This window comes from Pleurodeles waltl, chromosome 4_1 (assembly GCF_031143425.1).
Source record: "Pleurodeles waltl isolate 20211129_DDA chromosome 4_1, aPleWal1.hap1.20221129, whole genome shotgun sequence".
In the NCBI taxonomy this organism is placed as follows: domain Eukaryota; kingdom Metazoa; phylum Chordata; class Amphibia; order Caudata; family Salamandridae; genus Pleurodeles; species Pleurodeles waltl.
In genome coordinates, this window is record NC_090442.1 from 484,252,981 (window position 1) to 484,271,567 (window position 18,587).

An 18,587-nucleotide genomic window follows, 5' to 3' on the forward strand; every position below is an offset into this window, starting at 1 on the left:
AGGCTCTGCAACACAGATGATGGTTTCTTGGTCCCGTCCAGGTTCAACTTGTCTTCTATCCAACTTGGGAGATGGTGGGCCTTTCCTGTGGCCACTGGGACGGAACCCCCGCACACTGCGTCTGTTGTGGTTTTCAAGGATTGTTGATGCTTCCTCAGGTGGTTCGTAGAGCACCAAGGAGCCCTAGCCTCCAGCACTCTGCAACTCCAAAAACAGCATCCACTCTGTAACTCCTGCACCTTCTTCTTTGTTTTGCAGCTGAGGCCCCCCCATGAGACTCCCTGTGTCTGCAGTCACTGGGTCCTCATAGAGGCTCCAATGATTCCTCCTGCCTCTCCTGCTTGCTGAGAGTCAGTCCTGACTCCCCTCCCAGGGTCAAGTCGTTTGGACCTTGCTGGTCCCCCAAAATCCTGCAAACTTCCCTGCTGCTTCTTCCTGCTTTTGCCAATACTTGTAGCTGGTTCTGTTGATCACTGACCCCTCTGCAATCCAGCGACTGACATGGGGCAGTTTGTAGGCAACTCTAAGGATCTTTCTGCATCACCAGGACTCCGAAGCTGTACTTTTTCCTTCACTAACCTGCAGGAGCTTCTCCCCAAAGAGGGGTCGGCATTGCCTACCTGCACGGCTTCGACATCTGAGTGGTCTGGACACTGTCCCCTTCTTTTTCAGGTTCTTCTTGTCTGGAATCCACCCTTAGGTTCCACCGACCTGGTCCACAGGTCGCAACAGCAGCTGGACAAACAAGGCTCCCATTGACTCCAGCGAAGGTTTCCAACATCACTTCACCCCTATGCGCCTGGGCTCCCTGGTGTTTGTTCTCCACTTTCCTGGGTATCCACGGGTGGGGGAATTATCAAACCTTCCTTCTGCCAACTGGTTTCCTCGTGGTCCTCTGGGACGGGTCCTGAATCCTGAAAATTCCAACCACGACGGTCCTGTGTTAGCTTATGGGACACTCAACTCGATAACACCTTTGCACACGGGTACCTGGGTGAATTTCTAAAACTTACCTTGGGTGATTGTGTACTCCCCCAGCCCCTGGAATCCTAAAACAATTACCTTGGTTGGGCACCTTCAATCTTATACCACTTTTAGTATATGGTTTGCCCACCCCTCCCCGGACTCCATCTATTCCTTTGCTTTTTCGGTTTGTTTTTAAGTATATGTTTTGTGTGTAAATATCTCCAGATGGAGATATACCCACTTTACGATAGTACTGGTGTTATAATAAAGAAGCTTTATTTTTGTAAAACTTGGTGTGGTTTTTTTCTTGTGTGAATGTCACTGACTGTCTGCACAGCTACCCCTAGAGAGCTTTGGTTATCTAGGCACCAAAACACGGTCACTAAGTGTTGCCTTGACTCAGTATAGGTTGCCACACCATAGGTGTACACAATAAACTGAGCCAGCTTCCTACAGTACTCTGGTACCCAGGGCATTGGTGCACCAGGTTTCCCCCCATAGGCTGCAGCATGTATCGTGCCACCCATGAGGGCCCATGCAAACTGTGACTGCAGGCCTGCCATTGTAACCTGTGTGAAATGGTGCATGCACCTTTCACCCCCGATAAAAGGTTTGCCTTATATCATGGTCACTGCACTCTGACCCTATAAGTCAGTTCAACCCAAGTGCAGTATGCATGGTTCTTAGTGTGAGGGCACAGCTGCATGATGAGAGATGCCCCTACAAACACCAGACTCCATTTTCTGGGTTTTGATGAAACCATCTTAAGGTATGTAGTGGACACTGGTCAACATGAGTTGTCCAGCTACATATTGGCTTTACCAAACATAAGCATGTTTTGTATCAAACATGTTAGAATCATTTAACTACCCCAATTCCACTCCCAGTTGCATGATCCTGTGTACTCTGTGGGATCCCTAGGGGGATCCTTCATAACTGCCTGTACAGCCTTGTTCGAGTGTTATTTGCCTGATACCATGTACACTAGAGGTTCTTTAGAGGATGTCCCTGTACTGCCTTGTAGGGTCTGCCTGCCTGCCAGCCCATGCTGCTGCCAACCCCAGACACTGTTCTGCCCTCCTGCTGTTGAGCTTAAGTCGGGCAGGGGAAGGTCGAACAAATGATTTCCTGTAAAAGAGAGGTGTGACCAACTCTTCTTTAGAAATAGGTGTCACTTGGCTGGGGTGGGGGTGCCTCGGAGCACCATCAGGCTGCTTTGCAGGGCATATGTAGTGCCCTCCTTGCATAAACCGGTTTGCCTTTGCTTTGAGGGGAGAGAGATTCATGTGGTCCCCCTCCCTGAGCCAATAGTGGCCACCGGGTCCCCATCCCCTAGGTCCAAAATGTAATGGGGAGGGTGGGGACCGGCTACCCTCCCTAAGACAATAGTGGCCACAGGCACACCAGAGCCAAAACATATATGTTATGGGGAGGGAGATGGTTCCCCTCCCCTAGTGTCAATAGGCCCCTTGGACCCCCAAGGCTGCATGTTACTGAAAGAGAAAGGTGCACACAACCCGTCTCCCTCAGCCTTAGGAGGCCATAGGGACTCCATCCCCTGGGGCCTCTCTTTCTTTTAGGTGGGCGCCTCGGTGCCCACCCGTGGCACCCGCCAAACAGCAAATTGGGGCCACCAGGGGGAGCCCCAGGGCCCCCTGAGACCTTAGCAGCTCTCCGCATGCTGGCGGACCTAGCATTGCTCCTGCCCAAAATTAGCAGCTATTTGCACCTGCTCCTGCCTGGTGGGAGCAATGTGTGTTTCTCTGCCTGCAAGAGCGCGAGCAGGTAAACAAAAATCTGCTCCCACCGACAGGAGGATTTTTAAATTCCTTCCTGAGTTAGGACAAATATACCTTTCCTGCCTGTGTTTTTGTGAGCAGTGAAGGCATGTCTGTTCCCACCGGCGGAATCTTTAAAAATGCTCCCTCCAGGTGGGAGCATACACGTTTCTCTGCCCGGGCCACTGCTGTTAGGGAAAGTACTGTGTCCTGGGGTTGTATAAATCCCTATGTCATTATATTTCTCCTCCACAAAAGGTATCACAAGAATCAATAGTCGACATATAAGGATTTATACATGGATACACGATGGACTCTAATACTTTGTGAAGCTGTGTAGACAAGTTATTGAAGCACAGATATAGCATAGCCTTGAGAAGGAGTGTTCTTCAAAGCACGTGTTTGCTGTCTCCTGTATAATCTGTTTCTACTGATAATGTAAAAAAGTGAAATAAAGGAAAAAAGGAAGCAGAGAACTTTGGGTAGCTCCCAAGTTTAGTTGGAGAGCAGCTCCTATATAGAGCACCTTACAACCCCAGCAACACTCTGAATCTGCTCGCCGCAAATATATGGTTTTCTAGTTATGTTTTTAAGCATAGGATTAGCACAGAGCCAACCACGTGACCTAAACTTGGGAACTACCCAATGTTCTGTGCTTATTTTTTTTGCACAATTTATGTGGCACTGTAAGACTGAAAGAGTATTGTTTTGACTTATACTGGGTGCTCCCTGTGGCTGAACAAAGCTCGAACTCTTTGTAATGGCAGAAAAACACTTGTTCGGATTGGTTTTATTCATTCCAGGTTTGCTCGGATGGTATTTTACCAATACAAAGCTGTAACACTGTGCCTGTGTAAGAGGCTTTTGTCATTTGACAGATCAGCCTGGGTGGCATCAGCTAATCCTTTGCCTAAAGACTGCATAGAAATGGCAACAAACGTTGTCTCTTTCTAGTTCAGAGTAAATGGCTAATTCTATGCTTAAAAACTTTGCTAGAAAAACAGACATTTCAGGTGAGAAGATTCACTGTGTTGCTGATGATTTAGGGTGCTTTTTATAGGAGGTTCTCTCCACCTATACTTTGGAACTACCCAGAGTTCTCTGTTTCTTTTTTGTATAACTTATGCAGCACTCTAAGCCCCGAAAAGGTATTTTTTGAACGAAATAAAGGAAACCACTTTGTGAAGAACACCTCATGGACTGTATTTCTGTATGTCAGTGAAATTGATTGTGTTCTAATACCTCCAGCAGGATTCCGTGGATTTGTAAATGCGCCTTGGGTGTTAGGTGCAGGAAGTGATGGGGCTGGGCACTATTTCCTCACCCAGACTGGTGATTCTATCTAGTGTTCAGCTGAAAGGCAACATAATTGTTTTTCAAAGTGTCTTTAAAGAAAGTGGGTCTGTCCCAAACTACTAGCAGAAAGCCAGTCACTCTCTCTGAACACAGTCTCAGCAAGACATAAGTACTGATCACTTAAGAACCTCTTTACAAGCTGTTTCATAAGATGTCTCTGTGGTACCAGGTCCTATCCCTAATTTAATTGAAACCTGTACTACAGGACCTGAAAGCCAAACATCTGTGAGGGAAAACTTATGGCTTTTCTGTAAAAGGAGAACCTCTGCACACCTTGAAACATACTGAAGCGTGCACTTTTCCCTTCTCTGAAGAACTAATTTTGCCAGATGAGGACGCGTAGTGAAGCATGTCATTGACTTAATGAATATTTTTTACTAAATTTTTCCACATGTAATTAAATGGCACTAAATCACCAGAATACCATCCCTAAATGCTTTATCCTTAACCTAGCAGTTGAGGCATTAGTCCACTTATGTGTGTGTCTCTCCGCCTCTGTCAGTGTCACACCTTGGCCTGTGTTGAAGATTATTTCTTAAGTTCCTATCAAGCCATACGCTAGTAGAGACCATTTGATTCCATATTGGATGAAGCCTGTGAAGAGCTCCGTGTATAGCTCTCATTTATAAGATTAGGCACTTTCAGTGATATTCTAGAAAAATGTAAGAGTCTGGTGTAGTAAAAAGGGGCACAGGTGGTTGATGCCACAATTGTAGAGGCAATTTTCCTCAGCCTGGCACACATCCCAGGAAGCATTGGTGCGATATTCTAGGAAATGTCTGCCACTGTGTGAATCCGTTGTCTTGAAGTTCAGACCTCTGCAAGCTAGTTTAAGATTCAGGTCTTTGTGGCCCATATGGTTCTCACAGTTTAAAGTTTTTTTAGATTACCTCCCCATTCCCATACTGAGGTCTGCTAGAGGCCTTTTCCATAATGTAACCTTCTAAGTAGTCCAGGCTTCCAAATCCTTCCTCTTAACCTTGCTGATATTCATATCAACCATATTTGGTTAAGAGCCTGCAGATCCGAGCAGAATCTCTAACTGCTGATCTATATCAAGGTGAGATCTTAGATGAGTCGCTCCCAACCTTTTGACTTCTGTGGACCCCCACTTGATCATTACTAGAACCCGGGGACTTTCACTGAATCATTATTGGAATCCGGGGACACCCCTCCCCCCCCCCCCCCCGAGTCATTACTGGAAGCTGGTGACCCCGGCCTTACCATTGTTGATGATTTGAAACGCAAAACAATACACAAATACAGAAATAAGCATTCATCAAACACGTACACAATTGATAACTCATTTAATTTGCTAGCAAATACAAATGTAAAAAAAAATGATAGGAAGGTTGGAGCTTTTCTTAATTCAATTGAAGACACACATAGTCCATACTCTATTCTGTTTGATGCATCTGCACTGTTCCCACAGATCAATCTGAGGATACTACTTTAGTTTTTAGCCTTCAATTTCAATTTCCTTGACATATATAGTACGTTTAAAAATGTTAGTTGTGCATTTGGCCACTTTATTTATATTCATTTTTATGAATCTGTTAATATTTCTTAATTTTCTAAGCAGTCGTGGACCCCCAGGGGGTTGGGAACCACAGTCTTAGATTATTCTATTTTATTCTATTTTATTTGAGGAGCTGCTGTATGAATGTTTTCTTCTTGAAAAAGTTTCCAATTTATTCTTGAATAATTCCGTTTTGTGTTTTAGAGACAAGAAAGGTTTACAGACCGATCATTGTTAGAAATGGAAAAAATGGTGAGTTTATTTCAAAATAGTTGAACGTTTACACATATAGTGAAGAACAGAAGCAAAATTTTACTGTAGTTAAATATATCTGCTTAGCTGTAACTAAATAGTATATTTTGTGGTCTTACAGTTTGAACAAATTATTACAAATTATTAGGTCAAAACAGCTAAGAAAGGTGATGTGCAAATTGTTAAGGATGAACATTTACTAAAAATGTGTGGCTGGAACTCGGAAGGATTAAATATTCTTTATAGATCTGCTTCCTTGAAAATATTTTTGTATTTGAAAACCTCACCTTAATTTGCTACATATTGTTATCAATGGTGAGTGTCTAGCTGTTTTATCTGTGTCACTTGTGTTTCTTTTTGTTTTGCCAACATATTTGCCACTCAGAGTTTGAATCAACAGTCATTTGAGGTGACTTTAAAATACCTAATGCAGAATCGAGGAAATGAAAGCAAAAAGGGGCATTAAAAAGAACTGTACTCAAGAGACTACGGCCTCATTTAGAGTTTGGTGTGCACCGGCCATCCACTAGCTTAGCAGATGTCATTACCCCTGCCACTCTGTTGTATTACCACATGCCATATTTAGAGACTCCATAAGCCTGCAGCTTCTCCGATGAAATTGAAAGTTTGCTAAGCAACTGCCACATTTTATGTGGCCCCTTAGCTTTTTTTTTTTATTTTAGAAGGCAAGGATTTTTTTTTTTGTGAAAAAAAACATTAACACAGACATCCTTGCAGCTTTTTCCAGTGTGTGGACAAAATTTAACATTTTCTGTTTTGCAATGTTTGGCTTTTCCTGGTGGTCCCAAACATTAAAAAAAACACAATACATCAGAAAATCTGCCCTCATTAGGGCTGATATTCTGATGTGCTTACACTGACTGCCCCAAGTCTGTCAGGAAGTCGGTATGAGATGTCCACCAGCAGAAACACAACTCTCTGCCATAATCGAAATAGAATGGATGGACTGTCAGTTTGGCAGACGGGGTACTCCACCATGTTTGCCGCAGAGTACCTTCTTCATCAAACTCTAGATGATGCCTTATAACTTGTCCTAAAGTTTATTCTCCACACAATAATTATGGTCAGTCTCAAAAGTACGGGAGTATGCTATCAGGGACATTTCATACTCTGCAGTTGATCCTGGCTGTAGGGAACCATCCTTTAACTGTTCAGTGAAAAGTTGATTTTAGGCCCAGGTACAAATGCTTGCATTTATTTGCCACTGGTGATAAGAGCTAAAGAGATTGCTTACAATTTAAAAGCGATGTGATGGACTCATAATAGAGATTGGTATGAAATTTAAAATACAACTCAAGACAAAGTTGGATAAAATTTGGACAAGGGAGTAACCAGGGTAAGCTAGCCTCAATACACCTAGTGTTGTATAGAATTTTATGACTTTAATGTACACTTATGTTTTTTTCTGAATCTTTTGAAATATACTACCTATGTTACACTGAACATCACATTGTGCTGCAATCAGAGTCTGGTAAGGTACTCTTTAAGATTGTTCACCACAAGACCAACCATCTAAACTGGTGTGAGAAAGCCCGGAACTCAGTCCATTTAATCCATCTCCCTCGTCCATTTTTAACAACTAGAATCCTTCTCAGGCAATTAAATTATCAGTTCTTAGCTTATGTAGAGGTATTCATTCATGTATTTGCTCATTTATCTTTATTAAAAACTTCTGCAGTGCCACAGAAGTTTGTAGCTCTGAAAGTTTTTTTTTTTTTTGTATTACTTTTTTAGAAGTCAGTTCTCCCCCTGCACCAAATGTCTCCTTGAATGTGTGACACTGGTATTTCTATACTGCTGTGCAACTCTAGGTTGGGATCAGGGGAGCACTGTATTTATTAAGAAGTTTTGTAAATCACTGCATGCCTCCTTTTGATTACTTCAGAATGTTGAAGAAAAGATGAAATCTAGCTTGGTAGGGTCATTGAAGTTCAGTCAGGTAGAAACCAAGCTTGTTATTCATATGTGGAAACTCCTGTTATGTTTTGTTGAGTTCAGTGAAAAACAAATTTGAAAAGTTACGTTTTGTTGAGTTTACTGAGCTCTATGGAGTTGAGCGTGGCTGCCAGGTTGGAAACTGCCAAAGGTTTCAGCCCATGATGCATGCAGCCCCTCCCAACACTCCGTGACCTTCTTCTGTTTCATCCTCTTGAATACACATCATCTGATTACCTGTGCAGACAAAGAACAGACGTCTCTGGTTGGGACATACAAAGGTGTCCGCTCCTGCTTGCATTTTGGACATTTACCCCACTTAGCTTTGTGGACAGCTCACAAATCACAAATATGATTTTGGTGTCTACTGATTGGGAGCCAGTGAGTGCTTTAAGGCCTGGACTGATGTCAATCTAAAGAATTATAAGGTGCTTCCTTAGTGCTTGATTATTGAATATTTGGAGCTTGGTCATGCGTTTCTTGGGGAAACCAAAGTAGATTGTTGCAGTAGCTTTGAGGTGCCAGGCTGTGGCTCTTATTGGAGCAATTCTGCTATCAGTGTGAACAAGAAGGGATTTCTGGCAAAAGACAGAGCAGCATATTCACACCCTTGATTTGGGAAGCAAAGCTGAGTTTGGTATTAAAAACTTCCAAGTTTGGTAATTCTGGTAAGGTAATAAATGTTTTGAGTCCTGAAAGCTAGTTAAGACAATGATTTGAGCACAGGGTCCTCCAGTCACTAGAATCTCAATGTTATCTGCGTTCATGAAAATAAAGCACTATATGGTCCAGAGAAGCATGTGGTCTAAACCATGGTTAATAAGTCAATCTTCAAACCCATTGCAAATCATGTACAGAGAAGCTTGCCCAGTGTGCAGTGCCACACATAGCAGTAGGACTGACCAAGCAAAACTGTGCGAGAAAAGGACCTAACAGTAGGGGCATCATCAGTGATTGAAGTGGACCTTGGCACTAGCAAATGTGCTAAGAAAATGGCTGTTCTATGATACTTTGTGTTTTTTTTTTCTTCTTCTTCAAAGAAAGCACTGAATCCAGTTTATATAATACCGAGGCAGATTTTGACTGAAGGTCATGGAGGTAGTGCAGATATTTAAAGAATGTCTACTGAGGCTTTCGATACATGACTTTTTCATTAAGTGTGCATCTTGAAGGTTGAGTGATATGGCTGTAGTACTAAATAACCTCAGGTTCTTGACTACTGGTGCTGAGCTAGTACGAGCCTTTGGAAGCAGGCTGTAACTAATTTCTAGAAATAAATCAAAACAAGGGGTCCCCAATGAGTCCAGTCTGTCTAGGCAGTACATCACATGAAGGTTTTTCCTATAATACTCTCACCATTCTGTAAATCCTGAATGCATGCTATATCGGAGTTTTAACAATGGGGTCTAATACTTCCAGCGCAGGCTTCAACCTGACATCTTTCAGGGTGCACTTAAATATAGTTCAAGTGATCCTAGCAGTAAATGGTTGAAAAGGCTTTCTGAGGCATACCTGCAACAAGCTTTATCATCAGAAAATTGCCTTGGCAGTCTTAAAAACAAATGCATACACTATGGGGGTCTAATTACCCAAGTATCCTTCTTCACGGTCTACATGTTTCATCCTTCCTAGAATACACTGTAGCTTTCATCAGGACCAGTATTTCAACGATCCCTATGTATTGCCTAATCCTTACTAGGTCAAAAAATGGGGAATGGCTTCTACTCGCACATCATACTTTAATTCATACTATGCATAGACTTTTTGCTTACTGCCCAGTTGGCTAAATCATCGGTTGATATCTTTGGAGAGATGAGAAAAATCGCAACACCATTTCATATTATTTATCTTATTATACATTCACATACACTACTTGTCTCTTACTTAAACCTGCCACCAAACACCTGATTATATGGTTGCACTACCCACACTATATTAAATATAGCTACGGGCTCCTAAAGAGTCTAGGTACTTGCCCACTCTCCTAGATGGTTCTAGGTCACTGTGTCTCACTGTAGCCATATCGTTAGTAAGGTGGTTCTGCACCCCATGTGTGGTCTCCAGGCACACTCCTTACTGATATATTTAGCGCTTCACTCCTTTTCTGTCTACGGAAGAAGGGTCAACATTCTTTTAGTCTCACTCTAATTTTGTGTGAGAGGAAATGAAAAGGAAAGAAAAATGGGGTTCATATTGGTTTATCACTACTGTTCTCTGTAATGCACAACTATGCTTTCTTGGTAATAGTTCTTGCCTCCATCACATGTCTGTAATCTCTGCCTGCGCATTCTGCTACCCACAAATCTACATTCTTATTACTAACACTCCGCTACCAAGAGAAGGCCATATTCCACTCCATATTTACTTCTTTAATCACCTATGTGTCCTTCTCGCTGGTCAGTTGACAACTGTTTAAATGCAGCCACCGGTCTTGTAGCCCCATGGGAATGTCTCCTCCCACTTCCTGGTTGCATGTGATTGGCCCTTCCTTCAGATCTCTCAATATAATTTTGTAATCATTGGGGCTATTTTTTAAAGAAACTTATTCACCAGTGGGAATGTCTCCTCCCACTTCCTGGTTGCATGTGATTGGCCCCACAGTCAGATCTCTCAACGTTGTTGCGTTACCCTAAGGACTAGATATATATATTTTTTTAATATTTTTAATTTTCAAAGAAGGATTACTGCTTACATGGAACTGGTTTCCCAGTTTGGTGACACCAATGGTATCAAATCACATGCAACCTTGATTACAGAGATAGTCTCGTCTGCATCTCAAATCCTTTGTGTGATAAAGAGATGATATGTATTCTTTCTTTTCGTACTCCACTTGTGCGTTTACACTCCAGTACTACCTTTTTAGGTTGCCCCATGGAATTTCATTGTTCAGTCCTGTCTTACTGGTTGAAAGGCAGAAAATCCAACTTTTGTTCTTTTTCAAACAGTTGTTTATCTGCATTGTGTGTCCCTGATTCCAAATGTTCTAACTCTGTCTACTTCAAATCCCTGACTGTATGTCCTGACATGATAAAGTTGTCGCTCATTTTAGGTGTAATTCTAGCACGCCATAAATTACTCTGGTGCTCCACGAGCCATATCCTTATTTTACGCATAGTTATCCCTGTGTACTTCATACCTCAAGGTTAGCCAGTCATATTGAAGACTATGCTACTGTCACAGTTAATAGGTTCCTTTTGTTGCCATCTGTTCGGTAAACCTAGATCAAGCTCCCTAGTCCCTTTTGTGAGCAAACACATACTGCATTTTCTGCAGGGAAAAAATCCCTGGGCTCCTGGTAGGGCCCATGGCTGGATGCCAGCCCTCACCTGGGTGCACTAGTACATCCCTGATGTTAGGAATGTGGTGATGGGAGAATAGAGGTCCATCCCAATAATTATCTCCCATATTCAGTTAATGGCAATTTTTTGTGATCTTTTTTTTCACATGGTTGGACATGGGATTATAAGTAGTATTTGATACAGACTTCTAGTTGCAGATTTCTCATCTTTTGAATTTCCCCCCGATATCAGAATGGATCTGGAGATTTTTATCGAGCTGTACCCTTGTGCGCCGTTAGGTGGCGTTGATCGGCTCTTCATCCGTGGTTGGTGTCGTTCTCTCCAGATATGACATTGCGGATCCTAAGTAGGCACATATTATTCTTTTCCGCACCAGCCAGTGCTGATCAGAAGAGAGCTCTATCCCTCTGTCATTTTTTGACTTGCCTTTTTATACTTTTTTTCAAAGTTTTTTTTATGTTGTTTAACGCCTGGTGCGTAGAGGATGTCGTCTAGGAAGAGCAGGTTCAGGCCCTGTGGATTCTGTCATCGTGTGATGTCGGTGACGGATCTGCACCTCGTGTGCATTTAGTGTCTGGAGTGCAAACAGGACCCAAAGTCATGCTCAGAGTGTCCAGCCATGCATAAGAAGGCTTTGAGGGAGCAGTCCCTGAAGCTGATGGCGGACAGACTCTCACCTCCGGGTAAGTCGAGGTCCCAGTTGGGAGGAATGTCCCGGTAGCAGTCGCAGAGTGTCCCTTAGCCGTCGTCCCACTCCAAGTCCGATGGGGCAAGTCAAGGCACAAGAAGAAGTCCAAGAAAGAGACAATCTCTTCGACTTCACCCCATCCGTCAGCCGACGAGATGAAGCAGGAGCGCCATCATTCTAGGCTTCCATCTATGGAGCCTGCGTCTGGGCAGACTCCTCGCCTCCCTAAGGTTCCAGGTGCGGAGCGACCCCTGCCCAGCTAAATATTTTTTTGAGGTTATGCACTCCTTTTTTACGCAGTCTGACACCACTGGGGCTTCTTCGGTCCCTGCAGAGTCAGAAGGGGCACCTTTGGGTTCTGCTTAAGCGGCTTTGGCTTTAAGAGGCACCCATGGATCCAGAATGGCATTTTTCATACCATCTCAACCTTCCCCTGACCCCGACACAGACGCTCCCCATCCTCATTGCGGGATCCAACGTGGAGCCGGATGGACGTCGTACAACCCTGATTCCGTTGCCAACCGGAGCCGTACCTCCTATGTCAGATATTGAGCCTATTTCTTATGGGCTAGGATACATGCAGAATGGGAGGAGTCACTGGACCCTTTAGAATAGCAGCTCCAAGACCTTTTTGGATTGGCTTGTGGACTTGGGCAAAGCTAGTGGACTGGACACCTCCTCAGATCCTGGCATACTTTTTCCTCCTTCCATGGCTATGGAGTAAGGTACTTACTGGTGGTAGTGCAAAGAGCAGCTGAGGCCCTGGACCTTGATCTGCGTTCAGTGGCAGTCAGGACTAACCTCCTGACAGAGGTGCTTCCTCCTGGTGCTTCATCCTCTGAACCTCCTGCTCCCCTTCAGTGAAACCCTTACAGAGGTCCTACTGGGTATCTGGTCGAAACCCACCAGAGGGGCTCCTGTGAATGGGACAATTGTCGTTCCCCCCCCGCCCCCCCCCCCCCGGGGACCAGTCGGAGGCAGAATCTGCCACCACCAGCTCCACTGGCAGTCCATCATGTCAGACAGGTGGGTTTTGCAAATAGTCCAAAGGGGCTACTCCCTCCTCTTCAAGACTGTCCTTCCATCCATGCATCCATGCATCCATGCTACGATCGCATGACAGAGCATCACTTGGCACTTCACCAAGAGGAAGTTACGTCTCTTTTGGCCAAGGGAGCCATAAAGAGGGTTCCTGTGCCAGAAGTAGGCCATGGTTGCTATTCCTGCTACTTTCTGGTCCCCAAAGAGGACAAGGGCCTCCGCCCTATCCTAGACCTTCGGTCCCTCAAGCTCTTCCTCAGGAAGTAGTTCAAAATGCTGAATCAGGCTCAGGTTTTATCTCTCCTGAGTCCAGTAGACTGGATGGTAGTGTTGGACTTGCATTTCCTTATTCCTGTCCTACCTGCTAACAAATGTTACTTGTGGTTCACAATAGGCCACGAGCGCTTTCAATACACCGTGCTCCCCTCTGGCCTTACCAGTGCCCCTCAGGTGGGTGCAGTGGTCACAGCTCATCTGTGCAGGTCAGGGGTTTCAGTCTTCCCCCTACCTCGACGACTGGCTGTGGGCTCACCCCAGGCTGTCGTCTACCACCTCCAGATTACGGTGGACCTCCTGCATTTGCTGGGTTTCACTTTAAATGTGCCAAAGGCACACCTAATTCCCTCTGACACTCCCTTTCATCAGAGCTGTTCTGGACACAGTGCAGTTTCAAGTTTATGCTCCAGAGCGGGGAGTCCAGGATATTCAGGCTATGACACTGATGTTTAAGCCTCTAGCCTGGATTTCGTTGAGAGTGAGACTGGAACTGCTGAGCCTCATGGCCTTCTGCATCCTGTTGGTGACTCATGCCAGGTGGTATATGCAGGCTCTGCAGTGGGACCTGAAGTTCCAGTGGGCACAGCGTCAGGGGAATCTCTACGACATGGTCCAGATCTTGGAGGGAACTGCACGAGATATGCAGTGGTGGCTGTCGAACCACGATTGGGTCAAAAGCAGATCCCTCTCCCTTCCCCAACCAGATCTGATAATAGTGGCAGATGTGTCACTCCTGGGATGCGTTGGCAACATGGGAGAGGCGTAGATCAAGGGTGTCTGGTCTTTGGCGGAGTCTGGGTTCCACATCAGTCTTTTGAAGCTCATGGCGATCAGACTGGCATTGAAAGCATTCCTTCCGTTGCTCAAAAGGATAGTAGTGGAGGTATTTATGGACAACGCCACCTTCATGTGGTACTGCAACAAGTAGGTCAAGGTGGGGTCGTGGACCCTTTGTCTGGAGCAGTGGTTCCCAACCTGTGGTCCGGGGACCCCTGGGGGTCCGCGAAGCCTTCTCAGGGGGTCCGCGAGAGCCTAGAAAATTAAAAAATATTAACAAATATTGACAAATTAGGTCCCCAGCTTCCAGTAATGACTCAGGCGGGGGTCCCCGGATTCCCATGATGATTCAGTGGGGGTCCCTGGGTTCCATTAATGTTAAAGTGGGGGTCCACAGAAATCAAAAGGTTGGGAACCACTGGTCTGGAGGATCTGCGCCTCTCGGCATGGATGGAACACAGTATATCCCTGGTGGTTCAACATCTGGTGGGCTCTCTGATAGCCAGAGTGGACAAACTCCGCTGACAATTCTTAGTCGATCACGAATGGCGTAGACATCTGGAGGTGGTACAGGGTCTCTTTCAGCAGTGGGGACAGACGTGTTTAGATCTGTTTGCCTCTGCAGAAAATGCACAATGTCTGCAGTATTGGGCATTGGAGTCTCCAAGGTGGCATTCGCTCTGCGATGCTTTTCATCTCAAGTGGGACTCAGTCCTCCTGTACACCCTTTTGCCCATACCACTTCGGGCCAGAGTTCTCAATAAGTTCAAGAACGACCGGGCCCAAGTTACCCTGTGGCTCCAGACTGGGCACAAAGTCTGGTATTCCGAGCTTTTGAGTATGGCCATCGATCCTCCGATCAGACTGCCCCTTCAGGAGGATCTTCTGTCGCAACAGCAGGGGAGGGTTCTCCACCCAAACCTGTCCAGTCTCCACCTTCTTGCATGAAGGTTGAGCAGTGGCATTTGAAAGCTTTTGACCTTCTGCCCGAAGTCTGTAACGTTATCTTGGTAGCCAGGTGTCCCTCCACCAAAACAGTATATGCTTGTCGTTGGAAGAAATTTGTGACATGATGCACAGTCAAGTCAGCTGACCCCCTTTCTGCCCTCTGATGTTCTGTTGTTTATCATTTCTCTGGCCCAGCAGAACTCTGCTATGGGTTCCTCTCAGAAGTTATTTATCTGCCATCTCTGCGTTTTGGAGGTTGCCTCATCAACCTTCAAGTCTCATGTTGTTTCTAGGCTCTTTAAAGGCCGTATTCATAGGTTTCCTCCATACCCTTTCATTGTGCCTGTAGGAAAGCACCCTTTTTGACATGTTTAGCCCCCACTTTTTTCCTAGTTTCTGATGTGGCTTTGACTGTTAGTACACTGAGTCCCTGCTAACCAGGTCCCCAGTGCCAGATCTCTTTCCCCAAAACTGCAAAGTTGTTTTACACAATTGGCAAACTCTTCAGCTACCACTGTAAGTCCCTAGTAAAAGGTACTCCTGGTACTTAGGGCCTGCGGTACTAAGCAAGGTCTCGGGGTGCAGCACCAATTGTGCCAACTTCAGGGATCCCTCACCAAACCCACACAGTGCTGTCATTGGAGACTGTGGTGTGCCTTTCTAATGCGACCCAGGTCTCTTCAAATGGCGAAGATGACCAACCCCCCCTCTCATGACCCTACTTTTGGAAGCAACACAGGCAGGAAAATTAGTTACATTAGGAGAGCCCGGTTCATGCCATTCCAACCCCTAAGGTGGAGGAGCTGAAGTGGACAGTATTTTTCAAATTCCTCCATCTTGCTTGGAAGGAATTAGACCACTAGGGTTAGGGTTATGCCCAGCGGAATTGGTCATAACAAAGATGTAGTCACCCTAAAGGTGGTCAGCCCATTGGCTACTGCCTGGCACTCTCTGTAATGCCCCTAAATTGAGTGTTTAGGGGGCACCCCTGAATCCGAGAACTCAGTTTTCAATGACCTTAGAAGACTCAAAGAAGAGTTGCACCTGCAGAAGAAGAAAAGAAGAAGTAGCAGATCTGGAACCAGCCCCTCTGGCTTGCCTGCTGATCTCGAAGGATCCTGTTCAAGAAGACAACTTGTCCAGGCTTCAATAAAGACTAAAGTCTCCTGTGGCCAGCGGACTTGCCCTGCAACAAGAAAAGACTCTGCGGCTGCTGGACCCAGGAAACCCAACACCAGAAGTGGCCACTGCATCCGACTTCCACGACCCAAGATGTGAAGCCAACCAACAGTGCCCACACAGGTCTCCAGCTGCCCAGAGACTGAGTCCAGCGTCGTCTCACCCATCTTGGACTCTCTGGAAGCGCCCGCAACCTCGGTATTCAGGCCCCATCTCCCACAGGCTTGTGGTGAGGGAAAATATGACACCTCCAGCAGCCACTGCACCTGTGACTCCTTACCCCAGCTGAGGTTGGTCTTCGGTGCCAATGACGTCCCCCGGCACTATCTAGAGAACAAGCTTCCTACATTGGTGCAACAGCGATGGGATCTATGACTTTGCATTTGCTGATACCACTTGGTCAAGAAGTGACTAAACAAGGAAATCGAAAAATTACCTTTAGTTCAATTGCATTTTTCGAATTGGGCATTTTTCTAAATTCTTAAAAGTACTATTAGGGCCCTGGTTAGATCCCTGTAGCTTAACAGTAAATGTTTTAATAACTTACTTTAGTTAGGACTGCAAAAACCTGTGTTAGGATTTTTTCTGTAGCTCGACCTCACCCCTTACCTTCAGCTCTCCCACAAGCATTTAAGGACCCTTTGTTTTTATTTTGTACCCTTTGCAGTCTCAAACCCTACCAGTACAAGGCTCCAGGAGCTACTGGCAGAGCAAGAGAAGGCCCATCCTGCAGATGGCGCCACTAATCCTGTAGATCAGAACTGTGCAAGTGAGGAGGAACTGGACACCCCCCCAATACCTAAGTGGAACCTGAACCACAAGTGTCTAACACACCTTCCCACATTGAGGACGACTCTGGTTCCTCAAGGGAGAGATTCTTTTAGAGAAATTAACTATGATACTTGCCCTGGGAGACCGAATCCTTGCAATAGAAAAAGAAGAGAAATGGGTCTAAATCCCATGGATGGTGGCTGCAGTTTTACAACTAGGGACAGTATAGAGCACTGTGACTAAAATCCCCAGAGGGACTGTCCCCAAATATGAGGAAGGTGATGATATCACCAGATGGTTCACAGCCTATGAGAGGGCCTGTGTTGCCAGAAAACTTGACAAACCTCATTGGGGCTGTCCTCTGTGGGAACTGTTCTCAGGAAAGTGTAGAGATAGACTCCAGACGATGAGGCAGATGCAAGGTCCTATGACCTCATGAAAGATGCCCTGATTGAAGGATTTGGGCTTAATCCTGAGGAGTACAGAATTAAATTCAGGGAGACTAAAAAAAACCTGTTAGTTCTGGGTAGATTTTGTTAACTCAGTGAAGACACTAGGTGGCTGGTTAAAGAGCAACAATGTGCCTGATTTTGAAGGTCTTTACAATTTAGTAATGAAAGAGCATCTGGTGAGTAATTGTGTGCAGGAAAAGCTACATCAGTACCTGGTTGACCACTTTATCCTCAAGAATTGGAGAAGAAGGCAGACCACTGGGTCAAAACAAGGGTGTCCAAAATTGCCACTGGTGGGGGAGACCACAACAACGAGGTCAAAAAGTCATCGGTGCCAATGGTGTTCCCCGATTCGAAGAGCTCGAGTTCACCTTGGGGCTACCCCTGCCCAACTCCCTGACGACACTTGCAGCCTCAACATGCAGGAACCCCCCTGACAGCTCATGGACGAGAAAACCCGATGCCTAAAGACACTCCCCTGCATCCATCACCTCTGGGCACAGAAGAGGACCAAAGGTGCACCCATGTCCCTGAGCACTCCCCTGGTTAACTACCTACCTGCTTGTTGTCCCTGACTGGCTTCCTAGCCAGAGCCTGCAGCCTGTCTTCACGAGAACCAAACTCTTAGGACATCATTGAGCACCCAAAGCCTTTCTGCACCTTTGCACACTGCTGCCCCAGTGCCGCCCAGTGTGACCAGTACTTATCTTTGCTTCCTGAGATTTGTTTCTTCAGTCGTTGTTAACCCTGTGTTGCTGAACATTAAACTTCGATAGGATAACTTTGAGAGAACTCTGAAAATTGCAATCTCTGTGCCTGAAACTGCAAAGTATTTATTGTAAGGAAATGCCTCCTTGGTATGGTTACCCCCTGACTTTTTGCCTTTGCTGATGCCAAGTTATGATTTTAAAGTGTGCTGGGACCCTGCTAACCAGGCCCCAGCACCAGTGTTTTCCCTAAACTGTACCTTTGTCTCCACAATTGGCACAAGCATGGCACCCAGGTAAGTCCCTTGTAACTGGTACCCCTGGTACCAAGGTCCCTGATGCCAGGGAAGGTCTCTAAGGGCTGCAGCATTTCTTATGCCACCCTGGGGACCCCCCACTCAGCACATGCATACTGCTTGCCAGCTTGTGTGTGCTGGTGGGGAGAAAATGACTAAGTCGACATGGCACTCTCCTTAGAGTGCCATGTCAACCTCACACTGCCTATGGCATAGATAAGTCACCCCTCTAGCAGGCCTTACAGCCCTAAGGCAGGTTGCACTATACCACAGGTGAGGGCATAGGTGCATGAACACTATGCCCCTACAGTGTCTAAGCAAAACCT

General features: G+C 45.5%; 1 protein-coding gene across 2 annotated transcripts in view; it reads left to right on the plus strand.

Annotated features, from left to right (window-relative positions):
• The window catches only part of PPP1R12A (protein phosphatase 1 regulatory subunit 12A), a 1,050,482-nt gene that overhangs the window by 920,052 nt on the left and 111,843 nt on the right, over positions 1-18,587 (plus strand). For both annotated transcript variants that reach the window (XM_069228775.1, XM_069228774.1), the window contains one exon: positions 5,824-5,871. In XM_069228775.1, the coding sequence (XP_069084876.1) occupies positions 5,824-5,871 (48 nt within the window). The remainder of the gene's footprint in view (positions 1-5,823; positions 5,872-18,587) is intronic.